At 42.3% G+C, this 26,451-nt stretch overlaps 1 protein-coding gene across 3 annotated transcripts in view; it reads right to left on the bottom strand.

Moving 5' to 3' along the window:
* adgrv1 (adhesion G protein-coupled receptor V1) overlaps window positions 1–26,451 on the bottom strand; it is a 113,552-nt gene that overhangs the window by 34,295 nt on the left and 52,806 nt on the right. For all 3 annotated transcript variants that reach the window (XM_069523935.1, XM_020093939.2, XM_069523933.1), the window contains 21 exons: window positions 26,152–26,300; window positions 25,826–26,024; window positions 25,369–25,588; window positions 25,048–25,287; window positions 24,766–24,915; window positions 24,171–24,391; window positions 23,805–24,084; window positions 23,566–23,709; window positions 22,848–23,019; window positions 22,267–22,399; window positions 21,460–22,028; window positions 21,095–21,358; window positions 20,526–20,643; window positions 20,243–20,414; window positions 19,905–20,147; window positions 18,277–18,684; window positions 17,112–17,284; window positions 16,716–16,962; window positions 16,400–16,539; window positions 14,885–15,045; window positions 14,607–14,707 (listed from right to left, as the gene is read on the bottom strand). In XM_069523935.1, coding sequence (XP_069380036.1) covers window positions 14,607–14,707; window positions 14,885–15,045; window positions 16,400–16,539; window positions 16,716–16,962; window positions 17,112–17,284; window positions 18,277–18,684; window positions 19,905–20,147; window positions 20,243–20,414; window positions 20,526–20,643; window positions 21,095–21,358; window positions 21,460–22,028; window positions 22,267–22,399; window positions 22,848–23,019; window positions 23,566–23,709; window positions 23,805–24,084; window positions 24,171–24,391; window positions 24,766–24,915; window positions 25,048–25,287; window positions 25,369–25,588; window positions 25,826–26,024; window positions 26,152–26,300 — 4,504 coding nt within the window. The remainder of the gene's footprint in view (window positions 1–14,606; window positions 14,708–14,884; window positions 15,046–16,399; window positions 16,540–16,715; window positions 16,963–17,111; window positions 17,285–18,276; window positions 18,685–19,904; window positions 20,148–20,242; window positions 20,415–20,525; window positions 20,644–21,094; window positions 21,359–21,459; window positions 22,029–22,266; window positions 22,400–22,847; window positions 23,020–23,565; window positions 23,710–23,804; window positions 24,085–24,170; window positions 24,392–24,765; window positions 24,916–25,047; window positions 25,288–25,368; window positions 25,589–25,825; window positions 26,025–26,151; window positions 26,301–26,451) is intronic.

Below are 26,451 nucleotides of genomic sequence, written 5' to 3' on the forward strand. Positions count from 1 at the left end.
GGTGGGGGGGTTGTTCAGGTACCTTATGGGAAAAAAGATTATGCGTGAGGGCCTGTGTGTGTTTTTGGCAGAGCGTTAGCCTCATTTAGTCACAGGAACAGTGTGACACACCATCTATCCTCTTGGTAACGAAACAATGGGGAAAGTACCAAGCGAGAAATGCTAAATAAACTGCAGGATGTGTGACACATACTCATGAGCAAACATGCAGCACAGACAAGCAGGCACACATGGAATTGGAGTGGGATGAGTTATCAGTGAGTGTGTCGGGAATTAGACTTTGGCTCGGCTCATCTCCTTTAATGATTATATGGGTTTAAATTAGATTTGCTGCATGTACAGAACAACAACATAGTAAACACTGGAACACCTGTGTAAATCAGGCTCAGATTTAAGCAATGTGCCCACACATGTTTGCTATACCCTTTAGAGACAAAACCTAAAATCCACAGGGACTTCTACTGAACCACTCAACCTACTGACCTCTGTGGTTGACATAAGAGATACAGAGAAAGGACCCTGTGAGGAAAGGAGGGCAAAGGCCCCAGAAGCTGGTGTGAGTAGCCTCCAACAGTTTGGTGCCTCTCAGGTGTGTGTTTGTGTCAGTCATTGTCCTGAGGTATAGGAACGCCCTGGTGTGGGTTGAGGATGGAAACCAGGTTAACTCTGTGAATCCGGTTGGGCGAGTCAGCAAGTAACAAGGCGGATGCCTGGAAAATTTTATTTGATTAGAGATTGTCTCGATGCCATCGGTCAGACAATAAGCAGTCACACAGACAGGTGAACCCACTGTCGGCCTTGATCTGCCTTTTTATTGCTTTTGTGCCTGTTGCATAACACTCTATTGTTAATGCTGAGTAGGGTCTGGTTAAGATAGCATACTTCCTCTCACACACACACACACAGTTTTGTGCAGTTATACTTATGAGGGCTTTGCACTGAATAACAAAATCTTCTCGCTAACTTTAACCATAACCAATTCATGCCTAACCCTAACCTTAACCTGACCGTGATTCATATCTTAACCCTGACCTTAACCCGGAGCTCAGAAGTGAAGTTAAGCTTCCTTTGGTCTGGAATTTAAGCTCCATGAGCGCTACTGGTCCTGACAAGGTCAGTGTTTATGTTTGAAAAGGTGCTAGGAAGAGGAACCAAAAAGAGTACACCCACACCCACACACACACAGAAGTATACATCCATTCTGCAGCTCAGATCTGTGTAAATGCTGCTGTTGCCACTTTCTGGGATAGAGTAATTTTATCTGTGGAGAAACACAGACTGCCGTGGGAGACAAGAAACAGTCCTTTAAATAAACACAGGAAACTTCTCTTCCTCTGGGGCGTTATTGACTTTACACAGTATATAACCAGGCAGTAAAGCTTAATGTCATAGCTCTATGTGACAAAAAAGTTTTTTATAAATTATGTACATTTGGAAGGTTTAGATGGATTATTAAACATTTCCACTGCAGTGGCAGCAGTGTTGACGTTGCTCAAGAGAGATCACATTAACAGGTTGAACATAACAAGGCCCTGGACCAGAGGAGGATTCATCTATCAATGGAACTAAACCAGTGAATATCATTTCTATTAAGAAATGGGAAATGTGTGTGAGTGTGAGAGAGGACCGCTAAATGTCACTAACTTTTGAAAAGCAGAAAAAAAGAAAAGAGGGAGGTGAAATTGGGACAAATGGGAGTAAAGTACATTTTATGACAGAGGGCACTTGTCAATGGTTGAACATGTAAATTCAGTCAACTAATGACCTGTGACAGAACCACTGCCTCTCATTATAATGTCACCTGTGAGGATGGTATACGACATCCTTTGTCACATCAAACCCAAACTAAATCCTACACCTGTTGGCCTTATTGAAGAGAGAAATCTGTGTTAAGATCAAGCTCTGTGCTTTAGAAAGAAATGTAAAGTCAGCAGCACAATATGTTTCAGGACTGGGATTGGATATCAGCCTTTGTAGAGGTCTGAGGTGAGCTAAGTAGATTTGGAGGTCACGGTTACAACTGAGGCCATTGTTCGCTGCTTTGAGAATATTGCGCAGGTACATGTCAGCGCTGTAGTAATGAAGACCTGCCACAGGGTTGGATAAGCTGGGCGGGGAGGACATAGGTGCGGATGTGAAGTTTATCAGAGCAATATCTGCTCTTCTATCCCTTTGTCCCCGAACATCCTCATCCTTTGTGTAAGATAGGGAGTCGATGTGTCTAGACCCTCAGGCTTATTCAAAGCAGAGACAGAGAGGTGCTGTAGGACTACATCGCATCTGGTAAAGCAGGAACCACCAAAGCATTCATAATGCCTGACTTCTATTAATTCATTATCTCATTGCACAAAGAGTAAATATCAAGTCTCATTGACGTGTGATTTTGTGGAGAGAGAATTACAGAACAATATCTTTTACACCAATTAGTGGGTATATTAAAAGTGGGTTACCCTGTTAAAAAAGGAAGTTAAAATGTTTGACAAAACACATAAAAGGGTAAACAACATAGGATGCAATCTTGTTATCAGGTTCGACACTTTAAGCCCGAACAATTGGTCCATCTCCTTCCCTAAATGTCCAATGACAAAGCCCCATCTCTTGTTTTATGGCCCTGAAGCACTTCTGCAGACTGCCAGCTCAGAGCTGATGTTTTTGTTCCTGATCTCTTGCTGCCCTCAGGAAATTCTTCTTCCTATCTATATAAAAGATTTACCCTCACTTTGATATGATAAGCAAAACAAAAGGCTTGTTTCTCGACCCTCACTCATCAAATGGGATCAATGCCAAATAAACTCATCAAGGGGAAAATGAAAGAAAGCAGAAACGTTTAGAAGATCCATTAGCAAAAATAATAAGAATAGAGAAATCAAATTCAGCACAGTACAAAACACTGTGTCTCATGGAGGAGATGAGAGCAATGCTGCAGCATCAGACTGCACAAGGGGAACTATACACAGTAAGTTGTGCTGCTGATCAATGCACACCCTGTGTGCTAATGCTGAGGTAGCTCAGTGTACCACTGTGACTAAAAATAGCCTCTGCCTGATGCATTACATCACTGAGGGAATGGGGCATTGGTTGTCTGCCTGCCAGACTCTCCATCAAGACCCATGTCCAAAACACTTAACCTCCACCTCTCCCTCTCCCCCATCCTCCCTCGACCCATCTTTTCCTTCTGCAGCCCCTCAACTCGTCGCCCCCTCCTCCTCCCCTTCTCCTTCACCTCCCCCTTCTCTCTAACAGCTACCGGTCTGATCTAGCTGATTCCAGCCTCAGCCTGCACCCTGGGTGTTTCCTCTAATGCCTTTGTTCGGGGGAAGAGAAAAAGAAAAGAAAAGGGAGCAAGAGAAACATGAGATTATTATTCCACCCTCATTCATTCTTATCACTCTCACTGAGGCAGAGCCTTCCTGTCGAGCAGCCTCACTCCTCATCACTGTGATGCCACCCCTCCTGAGAACTTCTAGTGGCCATAGCAAAAAGAAGGTAGAATATATATATATATATATGTACACATTTATATAAGTACACTTAGTGAGGCTTTAAACTTAAATCGAGTATAAAACAGTAAACAGTATTTGTGCCACTCAATGCATTTTTTTTACACTCTTCATTGTGAGCAAGCATTATCAGTCTCTTCACGTGCGGCAGCCTCTAAATTCATGCAAGCGAGCGTGTTGTTTACGTGCCGGAGCATACAGGGCAGCAAGTTGCACGGAACAGGTCACATGGCGCTGGCTGATAGCTGGGTTAGTGGGCCAGTGTGTTGGGGGATAAGTTTGGTGATCTGACATTCGCTGACGAGACATGTGAGGTTGGTAAAATAAAGAATAAGTGAACACAAACAGGCCCAGTGTGAGCTGCGTGCATCAACACTGAGATGGGGATTGATAAACTCTTAAGTGTCTAATGTCCCTGCAACTAAATCTTGATTTAGTTTCTATATTTATGACATTCTGGATGGTTCACTAACTGACTGTGCATGCGTGATAATGAGCAGCTATTTGAAGTATTTTTTTAAACTGCGTTTCCAGTTGCTTAAGGTCAGAATGTAGGAGTAAAGTTCACAGGTGTTTGGAGTTGAACCTTGTGCTGAGGCTTATTTGCTGAGCCAGCTGTTTGCAAATAAACACCCACCCCCCTTTGGCATGTTTCAAATCCAAACCACAACACTGCATCGTACAGTTGCTTACGTGAGCACACGGTAACACTGTGTCTACGTGCTTCTGTGAGACAGGGAGGGGAGGATATCAGGAGCCTTTATACCGCACATTCTGGGAATGACTGATATTCCCACAATAGATGATAAGCAAAGTCTGCAGGTTTCAGGGTTAAGGCAAGTTTGCACAATTGTGAACAAGTGACATTAACGTCATTGTTTTGAGGTGAGGGAATGTGGAAGCCAAGGAAAATCACAGGTTTATTTATGTGTAGTTAGAACATATGAAAACAAATAAATTCATATTAATAATCATGATAATTATTATTTTTAATTTGCAAAATAATTTCCCACAGACCTTACAACTTCCTATCAAGATACCTTATTTATTATGCCTATCATCAGGTACGGACAGATATTTATGTGTGTGTTCAATAAAATGTGTTGGGCCTCAATGAAGGTACTGTATTTGCCCTACGTGACATTCTATCTTTAATGTGTATGTCAGTGTATGAATGTTTTCTGTACAGTGTAGTAGAGACAGAAGTAGGAGAAATATGGCTCACCATAATTTATTTAGTGTACATGCATTTACAAGTGCATGTAGATAGAAATTACTCCCAATGCTGAATATTTCTGTTGCTGCTTTTCCAACACTGCTCATACTACACTCGTACAGGGAGCAGTGCTCATGCTGCCTCCTCCATACAGATAATCTTAGCACCACCTCCCACACGAGGTGCATTTAACCATACAGACCAACAGGCCTCTGCTCTTTTCACCCATTCACACTTCAGTCAAAGAGTGTCTGCAGCTGGAAACCTGCAGCTGCTTCCAATCACAACAGGGCTGCTTTTGAGAAGCCTCTCGAATTTCCTTCCTCAACATCTGGTGCAAACCAGTCTTGAGGCCAGACAGAAAAGTCTTCAGGCTACAAGGCAAGAGCTGTGTGAGTGTGCGTGCATGCATGCACGAGTGGATTCACACACACACACACACATACAGCTCTTGCTATAAAAACACTGTAACCAGCTGAGCAAGGCCAGCTCCCTAAACACACACACTCAGTGGGTCGACTTTGCTCCACCACAAGACTCACACCGTGTGTGCTTCAGCACATACATGATGTGGGTGTGCACCAATCCACAAATAGAATTCTATAGCAGACTTCCATAGTTTTGACAACATTTGCTTTAAACTGTTTTGACTCAGTAGATGAAATGTCACACAGCAAAAGATCATGCAAACATGAGCACTGTTCAACTACAGATGTTCCTTTGAACGTTTATTTGTTTCCACAATTTAACTATATAGACCATCATTCTGTTGAGGTGAGATCGATTCAGAATGAGAGCCAGAGAGGGAGGAAAATCTGTACATATATACACACATATATATACACACACACAATATTTCTTTCTATCACATACAAAGTATGTGATAAAGGTAAGGTATGCGTAAAGAATTGCAGTTCACAGTCACTTGGCACCATCCTAACCTTATCAGTATATCGTATCAGCATTTTAAGCGAGTGCTAAGAATTGTGAGAGAGAAACGATTATGACAGCACCACGTGTGGAACATCACAGGTAAGACGAGGAACTGTTAGGCTGCTGGGCACACATGGATTTTATTTTAGCGGGCAGTTACATCACCTCCAGTTCAGTGGGTTTTTTTATGCTTCGTCTAATCATCAGGTGTATAAGTCGAATCATATTGATCGGAAAATCCTGCAGAAACCTACATTGACCCACTAAAGCAGCCTCATCCACTGCTGTGCAACAAGTTCATCGATCCAGCAGAGATTCTGTCTTTGCAAATTGACGGACCTGAAGCAGCTCCCAGCGTCCGTCAGTGGCCGCTCAATATGAAGACTCTGATTGAGTTAAATAGTGTAATGCTTCATTCATGCTGCTCCTGCCCACACACGCACTGTTCTCTGTTCCTCGCAGTCACATTTAGACTTAATCAGAGCCCCCGCTGGACTATCATGTGCTGTATAATGTCTCAGTTGGCCTCTTCATCTCAAGTGTTCTACACAGACTAAATTAGAAAAAGGCCTAGAGGACTTTGCCTCAGTCCTATACATGTAATTTAACTGTTTTGCAAGTTTTAATCTGAGTTACTTGATTGGCCACTCAAATACAGATCAAACATCGCTAGTCATTCAGAGAAGTAGAGATTGAGGATTTGAGAGAAACTCATCAATTTCTCAATGTGCTCCATTTGTCATAAAAAAAACAAGTTGAGCTCAGAGGAGTCTTTGGTCAGGTTTTTCATTCACAGCGGCTGTTGAAATTGGCTCTAACTGTGGAGCTACAGTGACCCCTACAGGTCAAGGATGACCAAGGGCCGTGTAGTTTATGTGTGTGTGTGTGTGTGCAGCCTGAAGTGGGTTAAATGAGAGTATATGATTCATCAGGTTACGTATGTCTATGCATTGATTAATGTAAGCATATGCATGCGTTTCATAACTGAGACAACCTGAAACAAAGCTGGCTCTGCTTTCTTGATGATATTGTGAACATCAGTCTATGCAGGGGTGTGTGTGTGTGTTTGTGTGTTTGTGTGTGTGTGTAATGTCTTTTTACCAGCAAGAACACTAACCTTGTCAGGTCCAGTAGACCTTACTGGACCAGAGCCTGATCCTAATGAGGCAAACCGTACATTTTCTGCTTAAGATATGAATCTGAAGTTTGATAGTTTTTCAAGCAAAAAAATCCTTACACTGCTCAAACAGAACATTCATAAATAAATACTAAATATAATTGTAAATATTAATTGGGAAATCTTGCTCATCACAGGCTGAATTAATATATATATATATATATATATATAATCAATATGCTATCATCTGTGGCAACAGTCGAGAGACATCCTGTTCAACCAAACCGAGAAACCCAGAGCAATCAACAAGCTGCAACGGAAACAATATTGACCTCAACAGTTTCAGGATGAAGCATGTTTTCACATTTCTAAACCACCAAGGTTCACTCCACTCTGCACACAGAGGTCTGCCAAGACAAGCTGTCAAATCCAAAAATAGAACGGGGACTTTGACAACTGTAGCTTCAACTTTGCTTATCATCCACAATGTCAGCAGCCTTTTGACAAACTGGATGACTCCACAGAATTAGGTAAAAGGTGGCTGCTTTTTTGTGTGGAGTTTGGAAAGGATAGCGCTAAAAGTAGACAACAATAACTATTGGTCATTTATCAATAGAGCTGTTCATGCTGGAACATTTGTTACACCTAAATTCTTAAGGTTTGACTATGTCCTTCAATAAAATTACATGACCGAAAAGTCAGCAACTGATAAAATAAATTGAGGCCTTGATCTGACTACTCCCTGATATCTATATGTAACTGTATCATTTTTCTACACGGTGATGAGTCAATGAGTTAAAGCTCAACATGAAAATAGCTGATGGCTGTTTGATATATACATATGGATACATTTTATATAAAAGTAATGACATATTGCAGCTGAATGTCCAGTTTGTGTGAATTTGTATTTATGAGTTTATCACAGTGACTTGTTATTCTGTCTAATTTGTGTTTATCTAAAATATCCCATCACCTCTTGAATAACTGCCCAGACAGTTTTTCAATTCATTGATTTTCTGTTAGCTGTTTCACATCTCACCTGACAAGATAGCTGGAAATAGAGGAAAGTTCATGGAACTGTGTCTGGGGTCAGCAGCTGTTAGGACAACAGACTTGTGGCAAAAATTAAAGTGTAACTTCCAGAGTCCAGAGAGTTCAGAGACTGCTGTGGCACAGAAAAACTTCAACAGACTAAAATAGAAATTAAAAAAACTTTAAGTGCCAATAATGGCCTCAGACACACACACAAGCATCACCACCTCTATGTGTGCAAAAGCTGAGGACATGTATGAGGTGAGTGAGCTTAAGGCTGTTTCATATTATGGGTCAAACGTTTAGCAAGGAAACCATTAGACTTTCAAGGATGGCTTGCATTGGCTCAAGACTCCTCTGTTGGCTCTTGTAATGTAATCTAGGTAAGATTAATGTCTGACCGCCTGTCTAACCAAGTAACTGCAAAAATGGCATAAGAGTGAGCCCAGTGCGCGTCAGGACACTGCTCCAGACTTGATGATGCTGAACCCAACTTCATATCCATGAGAGTGAAGTACATTCAGTTTGCTCTGAGCTACTAATTCCATGTTGTGTAATATTGTGTAACCACTGAGGTCAAGATCAGCACAACATAAGAATGAGAGGAGGTGGGTAAGTGTGTGTGTATATATATATTATGTCTGTTGATAGTTGTGCCTGTTTTTTGGCGTGTGAAAAATGTGTGTGAGTGATTATTGCTGCAAACCAATGTCCCTGTGGGGACAAGTAAAACAAACAAGCCTCTATCTAACAAAATTAGGAAAGAAAAGTCACTGATATGAACAATGAGGTTTCAAAATATCACCAAAAAAAGGGTTTGCAATGTCTTCAATACGTTTGACAGACCTCGGACACTGGGAAGAAATGTGTTCTTGTGAGAAACACTGCAGGTAAACACAACAGAGTTCACAAGAAAACTTCCCAGGGTGCAAGGACCATAGCAGCCACCACATTGTAGATGATGTTGTTAATATATTGTGAAAATGCTCATGGCAGACATCCTGGCTGCTGATTCTCTGAGATTAAGTCACTGTAACCAGTTTAAAGAAAACAACGTGAAAATCTGGTCATTGGTCAAACTGATGAGTCATACAGGATGTGCCCAGCCACTTTCACAGAGAGAGAGAGACAGAGGAAGAGCAGCAGCAGCCATAATGAGAAGGCAGAGAATAGAAACAGCAACATTAATCATCATTTTGTGAAATAAAGGTTGGGTGAGAGCAGTATATTTCAGGACCAGCAGTCTGTCTGCCTCATGGTTTCCTGCTCAGAGGGAAAGAAAGACTAAAACAGTGAATGAGACTTCACTATATAGAATTCAGCCTCATTTTCCAGTGTCAGGCAAAAGCGACAAGGTCAAAATGGAAACTGAGTTGTAAGATGCGGCTGAGTCGAACAGAGACGGATCAGATGAAGGGGAGGAGAGGAGTCACAGCAGCACTAAGCACGAGTGTAATCCAAGTCTCCCAAGAGACCACAAACACACACACAAACACTGACCCATCATTTGACTGTCATTAGCCCAGTGAGCGATCTGAAAATGCATTTCCTTGCATTGCATACTTTATCTTGCTGTAACTACAGACAAAATATCTGAAAACTCACGGTAAAGAAAAATTTGGCCGAATCCTTGAGTCCGATCATGTGACATCCCTCATTCTCCACAATCCTTAAATCATACACACCCTCCCAATTTCGTGCTTTGCTGTGAATGCACACACTCATCAGAATATGGAAAAAACCATGGACGCTGCAAACTAAATGTATTATATTAACATGTTTGTGGCGTGTAAACAGCACCTTGAGACCTTTTTCAATGTTTGCATAGTGACGAAGATAAAAGAAAGAGGATCGGGTGTGACAGGCATTTAAATGATTTAAAAACGTATGGATGTTAATATAATTTTGTCTATAAATATGTATAGACAAAAAATGTGGTGTTAGGTTCTTGTGAGAGACTTGCAATTTGTAAGTGACGCTACTGCTGATGGTAAAATTCTGCTAATTCGTTTATAAGCGATGACGTCAGGAACTTGTGTACCGACATGTTGTTTCGAATTGAGATGGCATTCACTGGAATTTTCAGAGTCAGGAACTCATCTTTCCAATTTCTCTGACACTGCATGAACCAACACGAAGCAGCAAAGACTTCCCATCTGTCCCTTTGCTTGTCAGTGCCTCTGCTTGTCAGTATCTCTGCCTGTTGACTCCGCCCCTTCACCACTGCAGCATCCACCTGCAGGCTCCGACAGGGGGTTAAAGAGATTTGCTCATCACTCCCAATTATCTCTATGTAATCTGGGGAAGTGATGGAGTCAGAGCCTAGATGCCAAACTCTGATTATGCTCTGCTGCTGCAATAAACATTTCAAACATGAGTTCTCTGATGGAAATTTAGATATGATACAGTATATATATAGATATTAAGACTGATTTGTCTTCATTCCTTCCCCTCTTTCACGATTGAAGGTTTGCTGACGCTCAAAACCTCTGTTTATTGGTTTATGATTGATTGGTCATGATGGGAACTGATAAACTCAGGAAAAGCGGAGTCACTCACTTTATTTATAAAGGTCTGTGTTGATATACTTTACAGAGAAGGACACGCTGAGGTTTTTGAATCACCCAATTCATCCATCTTCATTCCCGGAGAGCTGAGACACTGCATGCGTGCCTGTCCAAATCTGAAACCCTCCAGAGCACCCCCACATGCTGACGACAAACAAGAACTTGGAGGAATTTTGACAGCAATCAGACGACGTCTTTATTCTTCTCAGAGACGGGAAGTGACTGTGGTGGGTGGTGTGCATGTGTGTGGAGGTAGTGTTCCTGCGTGTGTGTGGTTTGAGGAGCATACTTGTGAATGTTGGAACCCGTCCCAGAGCTAACAGGAAATCCTTTAAAATCAGAACTAATAGTCACTTAAACACCTCCCAGATACTGGAATAAAGCACTGGGACCACTGGGGTAAACACATACGACTGTTCGTGAGGTGGGGGGCACATTAATCACAGAGGATGAGAAGTGTTTTACTTTCCCACGCCAGCTGATGAATACGTGTGTTCAAGCACATACACATAAACCTCAGCTCTGTCATATTACATGCAGGAGTTCTGTCAAACATGTGTTTTAAATGAACAAGAACCAAAGACCAACGAACTGAGGAATATTTCAGTTTTATCGAAATGACTGAGTTTCCTGTGATTTTTTAAACTTGCTGTAAATCTGTTAAGAGTTTTTATATACAGTCTATGGTGACAGCAGTTAGTGGCGCAGAGTACGACAGAAGAGAAAAAGACCTCTTTGACACTTCCACGCTTTTTCCTGGAAAGACTGTCATTGTCTAATGTCATGTCCTGTCCAGACATGTTACTCCACTGGGAATCTCTTTGGGTGTGGCTGACGGCAAACAACATCTACTTTTCCTGAAATTAGTGGGAAAAGAAATCGATCTAGTTTGGATAACAAAACGTAGAGCTGAAAAATTAGAAAAGGAGAAAGAGTTCAAATAAAAAGAAAAATTAAACCATCAGCCGTCTAGTTGCGGTTGTAAGGAAGGCTCTACCAAAAAATATCAATGTCTCCACAGTTAATTATTTATGTCTGCTAAAACGAATGCGATCTTTCCTCTAGAGACACAGCAAAACAGCTTGAATACTGACCTGAGAGTGGACAGTTTGGCGTTATTGCATTTGGAACCACATACGGTGCATAGGGTTATCAAAAGTAATGTAAAGCTCAGAATGTTTGTTCTTGTTCCATTCAAAGATCCGTTTCTATGTTTCTTCATCATGAAAAGAAAACTCAAAACATTTGGGGAATAAAATGTGGTACACTGGAAAGAAATGTGTCCAATGTGGATGATAACAATGAAAAACTCATCATGATTTGCACTTACTTTTCCCCGGCTGCACTTACATACTTCCTGTTCTGGATTTTCTTTTGCCAAAAATAACTGAGCTTCATCGCTGCTCGTGTGATGAGCCCCGACACAAACAAAATGTAATGCACGTTACAATAGATACACACAAGGCAAGGTTCACTCTCATCGTACATATGCACTGGGTAAATTTCCACTCTACACACACAATCTTCAGTTGTCTTGCTGAGGGGAGGACAAACTGCTGTCCAGAGCTAGAGGCTGTCTGACCTCTATGGTGACAAAACACACACACACACACACACACACACACACACACACACACACACACACACACACACACACACACACACACACACACACACACACACACACACACACACACACACACCACAGTTTAGAAAAAGAGCTTGGGAATATGCTGCATTAGCTGTTTGTATGTTGTACTGATAGTGAATGTGACTTGTGCATTCAAGACTTTAACTGGTGGATAAGACTCTAATAAACGGCCTGAACCAGATGCCTGAAGACAGGTTTTGTTGCCTTTTTTGGTTATTTTTGGTGGAATTGATTCTTTGAAAAGAGAAACAAATCAGAGCATGTCAAAGAAGAGATGAGTGGTGTTGTTTGTCCGCACTTTTTAACCTTGTTTTGAAAGGTGCTGTACAAATAAAAATGTATTATGATGATGATGATTATTATGATTCATCTTGTAATTCTACCTAATGTTCTTTTTCTATCCTGCACTTCTCCTTCTTCTTTGACTCCTGCTACCTCACTGTCATTGGTTGATCCACAGTAAAATGTACTTTCATTGGTACCTTCAGGTCTATGACATTATGCAAAAGGTCGTCTAAAAAGGATGACAGCCAGACATACTGAGGCAGTAAAACTATTTAAAAATGTTCATAAACTGAACTTTGAGCCTGCATCTCCACCACCTGCTCTCAGACTCTCACAGAGGTGAGGGATACTATTCTAGCTCTCTCCAGGCAACTGCAGCTCACGCAGCGGGAGAAATAAATCAAACCGGCAGCTTTAATTTTCTCCGCTCTGAGGGCAGCAGCGTCAGTGACCAGTTACAGCTCAGCCACCACAGATGGAGAGCCACCCTCAGTTACAAGTGGTTGGAGCTGGAACATGACAGTTCAAATGAATGGTGAGGCACAAGCCAGGCTGAGAGCCACAAGTTCATAAGACATTTGTGTCATCGTATCAACCTTCCCAATACAGATATTTCACACAACTTCAAATCACAGCTTTTTGATTTGAAAAATAAAGCAATAACCCACAGTGTCCTCCAACAACGGCCTTGGTAAGAAAGAATGAAACAATGGGCTGCTGTAAAAGTGAAGAGAAGACTCTCTCGTCTTTCCTTCAACAGAAGTAGAAGTGTATATACTGCATGATTTAGTGTGACAGCATTAATAAAATTTGTGTGCTTGTATAACTCTTTGAGAAAAAGTGTAATTTCATTCAGTGGCATGCAATAACCTAATGTCTGCTTATACCATATTATCTGTTCATTATTTTTACTTTACTATTATTATTATTACTACTACTACTTCGAAAACCATACCATCGAAAAATGTACATTCATAAACTGGATGCAGTGTAACTTCGTTCAACTGTGAACCTGTCTTGAGAAATACACAGAACAGCTAATTCATAAAGAGATTTTGGTTTTGATAATACGTCACATATTTCAGCCTCAGTCCTCAGGACCTCTTTTTAACTTTGTGCTGACGGCTGTATTGACGTCATGTACCAAATTTATGAAAATAAGCTGTCTGTTGGACACAAACAAAGCTTTTAGAAGGAAGAGACTAAAGAGAAAAAGACAAACAAATCTCCTGCCAGAGGTTTATACAAAAAGGGAGGTTATGTTTTCTGTTTCTGGCGAGCTATCTCAAATCTAAGATTGAAAAAAGGGGCAGAGTCAAGTGAAGACAATGACGTCAAATGGTCTATTTTCATTCAGCACATCCTGCACAGACAGCGCGTCATTTTCTCCAAAATCTTCCCAGCAGATGACCACTTAGAGGGTGTGCGACTTTACACCAGACAATCGGTTTGTCAGTGTGGAAGTCAACCGGACCTCCATCGACTGGCCTTGACTAGAAGGCCGAAGAAACACAAGCATGTATTTAAAAAAGGACATCAAAATCCCAGACAAGTGTGCATCCAAGGAAGAGGGCCTTGAACACAAAGTACAGTATCAACAAGGAAACAGAACAGGATGGAATTTTCCATCCGAAACCTCTAAGGTTCAGGGGCTCTGCCTGGGCCATAAACAAGTCGAGCCTGAGGTGCTTCGCCCCCAACGACAGTCTGCTTTAGTAGGGGCTCGTGTTTGTCAACCACAGAGGGGAGACCAGTGGAAAATTACCAGTCCCGCACTTACTCATGCACACGTACACACACACGTACACACACACACGGTGGGGTCCAGCTGAGAGACGGACGCGCAGCCACATATCTATCTCGCTCACTGCTTGTGTGACAGCTTGCGTTTTTTAATGGGCTGCGGGTGCGGGGGGCATGGCTGCGTTGTCAGGACGCGCCGGCCCGCAAAACTACGCAACCGCTGACATTCAGTGATGTGTGTTCGCATCTCTGCACATTTCCGAGAAAATACCTGTGTCTGGCGGCCAGTGCAATGGGATGGGGCAGCATGTGTGTGTATACAGGTTTAAAACGTATGCGTGGGTTTTTTCCTGCGTGTTTCTGTGAAAGTTTTAATGTGTGAGCCGCTGATCCATGGAGCACAAAGATACAGGTGCCTCTTGAATTATTTCCAAAGCTTCATATTCATCTGCATTGAGTCCTTATGTGGACTGAAAATGCCAAAGAAACAAATGGAGCCTTCAAAAGCATCGATTTGTGGGTCTCATTTATGAAGGGAGTGATCATAGTAAATATGTTTTACCTGGGTTCCGAGGCAGCTCACCATCATGTGAGTGAGCAGTTTGGCAGCAAACATTGGGAAACGGCAACACAGCACATGGGATATGATGGCCAATGCAAAGCCTGTGGAGGGGAATGGAAAACATGTAAACAATATTCATGAATAATGAGTGGACAGTGGTTATTCATATCAATGTGGGAGGGATAGAGATAACCAGACTCTGGGGAGGGATTCCAACAGTAAAGCAGACAAAATCCTGTGTGTGAAAGAGAAAGACGTGTTACAGGTGTGTTTTGTACCTGAGATGCAAATAAATCCTGAAGCATAGAAGGCCTCATTGTAGGATGCAAGAGTGGCGAACTCTGCGTAAGCCGTGTAGATAGACAAGTGGGAGCAGGCACATTCCACATAGCTCCCACTCTCTTTCACCACCCTGCAGTACTGACCATCTGATGACCAGCTATAAGGAGGAGAGGAGAAGATGCAGGTAAAGGTTAGGAGAGAATTAAGAGATTAGAAGACAGATGAGAAAAATAACAAGGGAATGAGCCCTTGGCTCAGCAGTTGGCCCAGTGGTGTATTCATGTCTTCTTAAAAATTATATCATTAGTCATCTGGCGTCACGTTTATCCCTCACAGATGTTACGCAACAAACCAGAACATTATATCAAATTTTGTGCTGGATTCAGTGATACAGGTTTTGACTGAGAAGTTTTTTTTTAAAGCCAAAACCATCCTCTAAAATTTTCCTCACAAATTTCCAAAGTATCAAGTCATATTGACCTTTCCTTGTTAGCGATTAATTTTGGTTCTTGCTTCACCTTTTTCTCTCTCAGTCTCACTTCCCTCATCAGTTTTGTTTTTCTTGAATAAATTGTCCAAGCAGCTTTACGGGGCCAAACCAAAAAACCTGCCAATTCTTAACAGTGTGTTCGAGCCAAGTCCCATTACCTTCCCCGAGAATGTCCTCGACAAACCGACTCTGAGTGGAAGGGTTCAGACTGGAGCAGAGTGAATGTGCACATGTTAATGAGGAAGATGTACCTTCCCCCATGGTCACACAGAGAGAGGCCTTGGTGAGAGGCTGAACTTGGACCTTTGCCCTTCACTCAGCAAACTGGTCTCCCTCGCACAGAATGTGTGAGGATGACAGAGGGGGGGAAGGCTGGGTTACGGCTTTGCAAAATAGATAGTTAGAAATATAGATGATCTGTTTCAGAGAGACACTGTAAAGAACTTAGATAAAGTTGCCCTCTGGGAAGCATATTCATAAATCCCAGTCGAGAAATGAGGAAGGAAGATGTAGAGTCAAGTTCTTTGCACAACCAAGTCCTTATTTTTCATCGCACGTTTAAACATAAATACGACCTCAGGTTGTGTCGCTCACTTTTACACACCGACTTTGAAACTTTTGTCATTAAAGCTTTCTGAACAAGCTCTATTTGCTGCGTCAGAGGTTCATCAATCATCAGAATCAAACCAGTCATTTCTGTGCTATGTTTGACAGTGGATCAGTTTGAAATATTGCAGTCAATATTGAGTAATAAGTTGTGTGTAGCAAACAATTCATTCCTGGTTTCTCACAGAATGAAGGAGAAAGACTTATTATTGCATTTTTTATTAAAATGAAAGTTTGTTTTGCAGCCCCCAGAAATTTGTGTCTTCTTGTATTAAACCACATCACACACGGTGTCGTTAAACCAATCAGGACCGAAATCTCTCCTGCTTTAATATCTGGAGTTTCGACAAGTTGTCTCTGGATTATCTAGAGGGAAAGAGCACGAGCCTAAATAGGTGTGTCTGTGCTGGATCACCTTGCAGTGGTCTGGTTCCAGAGAAGGCACAGAGACCGGCCTGGTTTCACTTGCTGACCAGGGGTGTGGATACGATACACCACCTCATTCCCATCTTCTAGAGGTCGTGACCCTCTGTCCTGGAGGCTGACTGAGAACACCTACATTTAAACAGAGATAACAAGAGAGAGAGTTCAGCTCTGGAGTGAACTAAATCATTAATGGTGAGTTTCTGTTGGAGCAATACTGCCACCTGCAGGATTTCTTTAAAAAGTATTTTCAGTAAAAAGGTCATTTGATAAACTTTGCTCCTGACATGAAGCAAAACTTTCTGTACCTTTCCATTGAGAGCAGTGGGCGTATCGTTCCTGATGAACCAGTGTTCAGTTCTGAACTCGGTCAACTGGATCCGGCTGAGGTTGCCACAGTCGGGAGTCAGAACTGCTGGTACAGACAACAGTGTATCTGGGAGTTGGAAGAAGTCTGCATTACGGCCCCTGAACTTGTGCCCATTGATTTGTGTTGGGTACCACTGGAATCCAGAGATGGTCATATATGGACACGTTTCCAGGATGGTACCCCTTCTGCAAAAAAGAAAAAGAAAAACATTGAAAACATCATTAATAATATTTAATGATGAATATTTAAGGACAATCACTGGTGTTTTGAAGTGAATGTTCATCGTAAGGTAGAGTTTATCTCTTGAGGTTTAAAGAGGGATATTGACACTCACATCTCACACTGGCTGTGTGTGAGGAGGGAGAAAGCAAATCGCTCAGCCACCTCGGCAAGGTGGCTGAGGCCTCGGGTGTCGACTCTGCTGGGATTGGCCAAAGAGCACAGCAGGTCATAGGTCAAGTTCCGGCTGCTCCCCTGTAAAGGAGTCCTCTCTGCCTCTTCCAGAACCTGAGAGAGACGGGGTGAGGGAATCATTAAGAATCTCTGGCATTGTTTGCATGTATTTGTCACTGATACACATCTGATCTGTATTTGACTCTGGCTCCGTCACTTCCTTTAGACCTGTGTGTTGGACAGCTTTTGTGTCTCTCATTCATTCATTCATTCATTCATTCATTCATTCATTCATTGTGTCTTTAAAAGCATTTGCTTCTGCAGTGTCTCATTTCACTCTCTCCCTCTCTCTGTGCATCCATGGATTCTCAAGCTGTCTAACTCCTTTCTCTTTCTCCAGCCCCCGCGCACACTCCCTCATATTAAATCACACTTCTTTCTCCACTCGTCCGGAGGCAGAGCGAGTGCAGTATAGACCCTGATGGCAATGCTTAGGTGGTGTGGCAAATGAGACCTTTTCAGATGACAAGCTAGTCCTCACATCTGTCAGACTGATGCACTGGAGTTTATGTATGCCCTTTAGCAGAGCTCTGTCAGACAACTACTATACTGACCCACAAACCTCAAGTGGTGCAAAAAAGTTTTTCTCATTTCTGTCTTATTATGCAATATTAGAAGAAAAATTGTTGACCTCACAGATATGGACAATTTGATGACAATCATTACTTTCATAAAAAGGTAAAAAGTAAAACCATACTTATATATAACTGGAATGGCACTCAATAGAGCACATACCTCTAGACCCAACAGCCCCCTTTACTTCAATCAAGCCGAAGCAATCTCACAATGTTAAAGAAAGTTTTTAAAAATGACTGGATCTGCAACAAACAGTTCGTGGAACCGTGGAAATCCATTCAGTAGTTTTTGACTAAAGACTAAACAAAATAAAACATACACAATTAATCCTAATATAACTTGACTCATACAATGAGATTGGTCTTGTGAGGAAGCATAAACCATATTAGATATGATTAAATATTATTTAATGTCTCAGTGTTTCATCAGCTCCTTTTCAGGAAATATTTCACTTCTTAATTTTCTCTTACCTTCCCCAAGGCTTCGAGCACGGCCGTCATCTGCTCACGATTCAGAGGTGTGCTGACTTTGTTGATCAGCCCTTGCAGCACCTGGTTCAATATATTTGGGCCCAGGGGCTGATGTAATTGGTCGAGTAAAACCCAAACGGCTTCACTTGCAGCATTTGACACCAGGGTCACATTAGCCATCCCGAACTGAGGGTGCACTCTGGCGCCCCCTGTAGCATTATAAAGCTCCACCTGGAAGCGCTTAGGTGTGGGCAGGGATGAGGCGAGGTCAGGAGTGAGGTAAATGTCCAGCGTCGTGTTATGGTGGCCCACAGCGAAGGTTATCTGACCCTCTTGTTTTGGAAAGTCCATCCCTGCTTTAGCAGGCCAGATGATAGAGGGACCCACCACCTCATCCCTCAGGAGCTCCTGGAGGAAAAAGACATGTTTGGTGGTAAAATAAGATAATCAACCAATCATGATTAATAAAGGTTTTTAAAAACCCATATGATGAGAGGTGACATAGCATATATGTTCATTGCCTGTAAACAGTTTGTAAAACATTTAGACCTTTTAATGGCACATTTACCATGTAATGCACGGTGTCCACATTGTCTGCATCCCAATGTAAATGAGTGAAGTTCACCATGTCCCCAACATGGTGAGGGCTCAATGTAAACCAAATGAGGACCGGCCTTTCTATCAATAATAACAATAGTATGGGCTTTTATGATGCAGTCTCACAACATGTTTCATCTCTCAGAGATTAAAGCAGACCCTGTGTCTATGTGAGGTTTTTTGATTTTTGTTGAGTGCACTAGACACTCGCTCTCACTTTGATCTCCAATATCAAAAAGTGTGAGAGCCAGTGGAATTAAAGCCCCCGATCTGAGTGCATCCGAGATGTCTCTAATAATATCACCTTGAGGAGAATAGGAAGGCGATGAGAGGTGAGGAGAGACAGAAACATTTTTTTTTTTTTTAATTCACCAATGTCAATAAACCAGGACTTTTATTAAACTATATAGACACTAAGTGGAGGATGGACTGAATAATGGGGGCATCCATCAAATTATATGTGAAATAATTATTAGATACTACTGTGTTATTGATCCTCCATTTAAAAATGCATAAAGTAAGTACTGTATAATGCTAAGTTGGTGCTTATGCATTATTTAATTACTATACTTTGCATTACATAGCCGCAGCACAGGGGTACAGTGGTTAGTGGTATAGATAATGGATGGATACTCTAAATAAGTGCACCTATTGAGAATAAGTAAAATTCAAATAATTGAATTGAAATATTGTTCTTTTACAAATAATTCTATAATTTTTGAGGACTGTTAAACAGGTTATTAAAAATAACTGCAGGATTATTATGAGAAGGCCTGATTAGATCAATATACTGCGCTGACACTCAGATTGATGAGGTTGACAAATACAGGCCAGACACACACAGTGAAACATCAGTGGTTGTTGAAAATATAATTTTAGCGACAAAATGGTTGAAATTATATTTGTTAAGTTTGAAAATGAGACTTCCTACTATTTGAAATAAAACTTCCAAGGCAAAATTTAATAAACCACTTCTTTGTCATATATATGAGTTAAGTACTTGAGCAGTTCAAGGTATGTTTGTTACTTACCAGTGTGCGATATTGTACAGACATGGCTGAGGCTGTGCTAGCTTGTCTGTAGATCTGCAGACTGAGTCTTGTGGTCATCAGTGTGGCGATGGGCAGTCTGTGGCCCACAGCGAATAATACAATGCCTTGTGGGTCGTCACTCTCTGCCAGGGTGATGTTGGCGAAGCGAGTGGTTTCATTAATGGCAGCTCCAGTACCCACCTGATAAATCTCCACCAGGAACCACGTCTGGGACTCTGGTTCCTACGGCAACACAGATGCGCAGATTGTGTCATCTGTTTCATACTGTAAAATTTGGTGTGTTTCAAACTTAGCAAGATACCCTGCATCCCACTTACCTCATCATCGTGGACCTCCAGAGTAAGAGCACATACTATTGCTCCTCTCCTGCACAGTGCAGTTCCTGAGGTGTGCAGCAGCTGTGTGGTTAGGTTTACTCCATTGCTGACAAGAGTCGGAGTTGCCTTGTTGAATGTAGCTCTCCAAAAGACCTGTAAGTCCTCAAAGGCTCTGAACAGAGGGACACAGGGCAAAATAATGATAAACAATTAAAACAACTTAGTGGCAGACAAATATAAAACTATTTTCGGGGGTAAAATAGACCTAAAGGTTTTTATGTACCTGTTTTCTTGTCTCTGCAGGTAGAGGACAGCAGTTCTGTTCTCTGAATCCTCATCTAGTACTTGGCCCGTCAGAGAATTCAAACTAAACCCTATTATACCATTATGGAAGTCACTCCCTGGTAAGGACAGACAGAAAGATGAATAACAAGGAAAGAGAAACAGAGAAGACAAAATATTAAATGAATTTCCTTATAACCTCTCAATCACATCATGTATTTTCTAATCAGTCCTATATGAAGAATAATCAAATCATCTGCCCACTGATGTGATTATATGAGGTTGAAAATAGCAGATGGAGACAAATGCAGCACTGACATGAGGCTAATCAAATGGCATTAGTGAAAGTGGAGAAGACTAGAGAATCACTCATTGAGATAGTAAACAAATGTCAAGAGGTTCATTTGATTTGTAAAGAACCACAAGATATAAATCTGTTATAACACCAGGTAGAGTCCAGAATACAAACCAACAAATAAATATTAATTTTATATGTATGTCAACCCTTCTCATCTTTTCATCTTCAGTCTATAGTGGATACAGTCTAATATATGTTACTCATCATCTTACCAAGGATAGTGATCTTTGCAAAAGCTCCAAACCCCTCGTATGGTCTGTCTGTGATTTGTGCTCCTCCCTCTGGATCAATGAGGTAGATGAAGAATACTTCCTGTCCCTCTGGCTCTGAGTCATCGAGGATGAGGAGGATAACCTCTGTCTCATTCTGCCCCGCCTGCAGTGACACTATATTGGACTCCAAGCGGAAGTCCTGTTGCTCCTTTGCGAGGATCCCGACAGGTTCGATAGCGAAGGGAAGAGGTGTTGTGCTTCCATCTGGATAAAACCACACAGCAACACAAGTTTAAGTGGTTTTGTAAACAGAGTAAATTACAAAATTGTATATACTGCAATGCAGCAACAAAACAGACACGCACCTCCATAGGCTTGGACCCGAACCCTGACATCCCCTGCCACACTGTCCGACCTGCGCACCCTCAGGACCACCCTCCGGTCCTGCTGGGTCTCCTCATCCCTGTCCTCCGGTACCTGGACCAGTCCAGGTCCAATACTCAAAACTCCGCCAGTCACATCACTGGCCAAGATGGTGACAGTGGCCGCGCTGTGCAGAGGGTTGAGGCGAGGAGACACCTCTGCCCAAGCCAAGATCGGATTAAGGACTTGAACATCAGTTAGATTTACATGGAAGTACTCATCTGGCTCTGAGAGGGAGTCATCAAGTATTGAAAGCTGGAACGATGTGTTGGTTTGGTGAGGCGAGTCAAAGACCACTCGGCCATCAGGCACCGCGAGAAAGTCCTCTCCTGCTGCTGCGCTGCCAGCAATTGTTTTGTAGGAAATGTGGCTGGTATTGCTACGAGAGCCGTAGAGTCTCTGAACATAAAGTGTTATCGTCTGGATGTCCTCTGCGATAACTAGCTGCCGTGAGTCAGGGGCAAACTGGTAGATCCCCAGTGGCTCCACTTCTGCTGTGGTGAAACCTGACCTGTGCAGGGAAAAAGAGACTTCATTTGATGTGGACCAATATGCAAAGTTTAATTTCTGTATTATTGTATCCTCTGATCTTATTTGCCTTGGCTCTCAAATATTTGAATCATGTTTCCACCGTGTAAAGCACTTTGTAACTGTGTTTTGAAAAAAGCTGTATCAACAAAGTTTATCAATACTGAAGAAGTACCAGTCCAAATCAACTCCACCACTAGTTCTACCACTGGAACCTTTACCTGAGTTTGACAGAAGCAGTGCTGGAGCTGGCAGCAGTGAGGTGCACAGCATAGGAAGTCGGCTGTAATGCATCAGCAATGGCTGTGAGAGATAAAGCTTTAGTCCTCTCTCCATGGGCCAGGTTCAGTGAGCCTTCATAAAAAGAAGAAGCACATTATTAATGGTTAGAAGAGCTGTGTGTTTGTCTGAGGCATCAGCTGGTTATCCAGGTTTCAAGGGTTTGGTGTTCAGAAAGAAGGGAGGTTATTATAGGAGAGATGAAAGTTAAGATTTAGATAGATAGAGAGAGATAGATAGATAGATAGATAGATAGATAAAGAGATAGATAGACATATTTTATTCATCCCTGAGAGGAAATTCTTGGGAAATTTGTGTGCTGCCATATACGGAGAAGTTAGTTGTATTCATTACAGATCAAAGTGAGAGGATGACATAGAAGGGTATGGAAAGATCCTACATTTATATATGTTAAAATATATCAATAAAACAACAAAGATATTTGCACGAGTGGGGAGAGTTTGTGTGTGAGTCTATACTGCGACCAGGTTTTCAGTGATCAGTCCCGCTCTGACTGTCTTACCCGAGCTTGGGGTGATATCTCCTGCTCTGAAGCCTGGTAAATCTTGTCCTGATGGAAACCCGGCTCTCCACTGCACCCTGACGTCCCCGAACAGGCCCGTTCGTGTCACGATTGCCTCACATGTCCCTGTTTCTAAACTTGACACCTGCAGAGCCAGGGAGGCAAAGCCAACCTGCACAACAGAAGTGAGAAGAGACAGGTGATGGGTGTAAACCTTGTTGCCAACATAATCACAGAAGTACAATATTTGATAACTCACAGAGAGAGTTATTTGTTATGAAGAGTCTTTTTGTAACACTTCTTATTATTAGCAGACATGTACACAGAAAGGCTTTGTGATGGATGGGTCATTCAAAAGGATCGATGAGAAACAGCTGAATGTTTTGTGATGTGAGTTGTCAAGTACAAACTTAGTTTAAAATTATTATTAGGCTGACAAATAACTTAACACATTGATATGTATTGAACTATAAGCAAATGTGTAAATAACTGTGCCTTTAAAGAACAGAAATGCATCATATTCATTATTTCATATTTATGATATTCATTTGGGAAGGCAAAAGTCAAATAAAAACATTCTGAAAAGAGTACTGAGGCTCATCCATTCATAAGTGTATTGATTGGTGGCAAATCCTTTGTTCTGATTGTCCTGAGGAGAAGACAATTTAAAAAAAGAGTTTCTCACTGATATGTCTCAAAAAACACAATCTCAACTCACCTCTGAGCTGGCAGCTTCTTCGGGCACAGTCACCATAGCAACGCTGGCTTCATGAAGGAGACGAGGTGGGGAGCCGAGGACGGGGCCGACCAGTCTAACATCTGTGAGCTCTGCTGTGAAGCTCTCACCCGCTGACAAAAACACCTACAGAGGTGAAGCAGGAAAACAAATATGGAATTTTAAACGGTCATGTCTTAATTTGTCTCTGTGTGCGCGTCAGTGAGCATCCTGTTTCTTACCTGGCCACTGATGAGCACAGTGAGAGCACTGGAGGTCTCTCCTTCCCTCATCAACACCCTTCCTTCAGCTTGTCCTCCCAGTATCTCCTCCATGTCCATCACCTCATCCATTCCTCCACTGATCTTATAGCCCACACTGGCGTTGCCAAACAACCCAGCGAGCCGTGTCAAGTTTATGACCAGAGCCCTGGTGACCTCCAACCCTGTCCCTGCAACCACTATAGACTGCTGCTCAGGGTTCAGGGAAAAGACTCCGTGTGGGTCATCATTAGCACGCACCCTAAAGGTGAGGGAACAGGATTAATCTTGAGTTATCTTTTTTTTCTACCTGAGGGTTGATATGTGTTATAGGTCTAAATAGCACACCTGATGTGGGTGCTGACAAGGTTTGCGTTGGCATCCAGAGTAGCTCCGCCCTCCACAGCCGTGAGTCGGACAGTGTAGAGCTCCTCCAGCTCTGGCACTGTATCAGGCATCAGGCTGAGGACAATTTCACCGTCCCGTTGACCCTCCAGAATGACCACTGAACCAGCTAACGCAAGGAAGTCCCCCGCTGTGTCCGAGTCACTCTGTATCTGCCAGTGCACCTGAGGTGAAAGTGGAGGATCTGTGATTTTACCAATTCAGGGGCCACACTTTACACAGAGGGGGCAATTTTATGTCCAACATCCATGAACAATTCCTGATTCAGCAAGGTGCTCATTTAAGTCATTTCTTGTTGACTGTTAGCTCTATAGCAACAACAAATTGTCATATTTATTGTTATTATTGTAAGTAAGAGAGTGGATTATAAAAAAAAGACTACTGAAAAGTCAGGGGCACTTCAGGGGCCAATCAGATTTTAGCTGGGGCTACTGGGTTTACATTTTAACAGTGGCCACAAGGAATTGAATTCAGCCAGATTGAGCATTGATACTGGATTCGCAGGATAAATGATAAATGTTTATTGATGGAGACTTACCGTGATGTTACCCATGACCCCCTCTCTGCGTGTAATAGACAGGGAAATGTTGAGTGGACCCTCTGCCTCTGTGGATTCATTGTAGACATGGTCTCTTAGAGCGTCCGGAGCAAACTGGACGATACCGTTCGGGTCACCATACTTCTCGATCTGGGAGACAGAAACGCATGAATGCAGAAGGGTGAGAAGGATGCTGAGACATACACACCAATCCATCTCAGCTCGATCTTAACTGATTACGGCTGGCGAAATCAATTTTGTAGCTGTGGTACCACGACGTACCTTAAGTGTTATGAAACCAGCCTGAGGATCAACATCCATCTCTCCAGACAAAATGCTGAGCTCTATGATAAACGTCTCTTCCACCTCCACCTCTCCATGGGGGAGAATCCGCAGCTCTATGGTGCGTGTACCTTGCTCTCCATCCCTAAAGAGGAAGGACCCATTCACAGGCTCTCTAATGTCTGTATTGAATGGAGGGAGAACCTCTCGGCTGTTGGGGCCTCGGATGATCCAAGCAACCTATAAAATTAAATAGAGATGAAATTAAAATGAGATCAGAGAAAATAAACGACAGAACTCAGGTGCAGTTGCTCCTCATACCGTTGCATTGCCCACTCGGCCTCCTGCTCTCTCCAGAACAAGATTGAGCTTGAGGGTGGAGTTTGGGTTGACTACAGTGATGAGGCTCTCGTTGAGGAAACGGACCGATCCACTTGGAGAGTCACTCTTGCTGATGGTTACCCTGGCAACACGCTGAGAGCCTAGAACTGCTCCTCCTGTTGCTCCAATCAGAAGGACCTCGAATGCCTCGGCATATTCACTGCAGGAGATCATTAAAGTGTTCACTTATACTAACTGTGGATTCATGATTTTTCTTGTGACCTGCTGAGTTGCTGATGTTTTGTTTATTGCATTTTTGTCTTCACAGCTAAACTCAATGCTTAACGTCTTTCTGAGTTAAGAAGCACTGATGTAGCTAGTGAAGAAATATGTGTGTGTTCTAAACATAAAGCGCATTATGCTTGAAATTTGACTTATTTTGAATTTCTCCTCTCACCTGTCAAGGTCGTCTAGAATAGTGACATTGATATAGCTGGTGTTCTGGCCATGGCCAAACGTCACTGAGCCGTTATACAGGAAGTAGTCAAGGTCAGGGGTGGCGCTCAAGCCTCTGGAGACGAACTGAGCTGAGACGGATCCATACGAGCCCACTCTTCTCACCACCGGAATCAACACACTGCCCACATCCTCCTCAACTGACAGACAGAAAACACAGATTTTACATGCCGTGACTTATCTTTTTCATTTTACTGTTTATTTCCATCTGCATGTTTGCCTCATTTGAACACAAGTTATAAGTATTAGTTTTGTTTTGACTCGTACCTGTTACACTGATGTAGTCCTGCATGAACTCCAGGACGCCCTCAGCATTGTCATTCTTTAGTATGACCACAGTGAGAGAAGAGTAGGTGCCTAAAGCTGGAGGTTGATCCAGCCGGAGACCTGACTCTCTCACCGTGTAGTCCATAGAACTGACCACCAGAGGGAGACACAAGATGAAATGTCACATTAACAAGGTATTTTTGACGAAATTAAGACTTTGCGTTTCCTGTATTATGGATGTTAAGAATCCTCTGGTATGATTTCCAACATCCTATTGAAACAATCAAACCCTGTTGAAGG

Source organism: Paralichthys olivaceus, chromosome 4, assembly GCF_024713975.1.
Source record: "Paralichthys olivaceus isolate ysfri-2021 chromosome 4, ASM2471397v2, whole genome shotgun sequence".
Taxonomy (NCBI): domain Eukaryota; kingdom Metazoa; phylum Chordata; class Actinopteri; order Pleuronectiformes; family Paralichthyidae; genus Paralichthys; species Paralichthys olivaceus.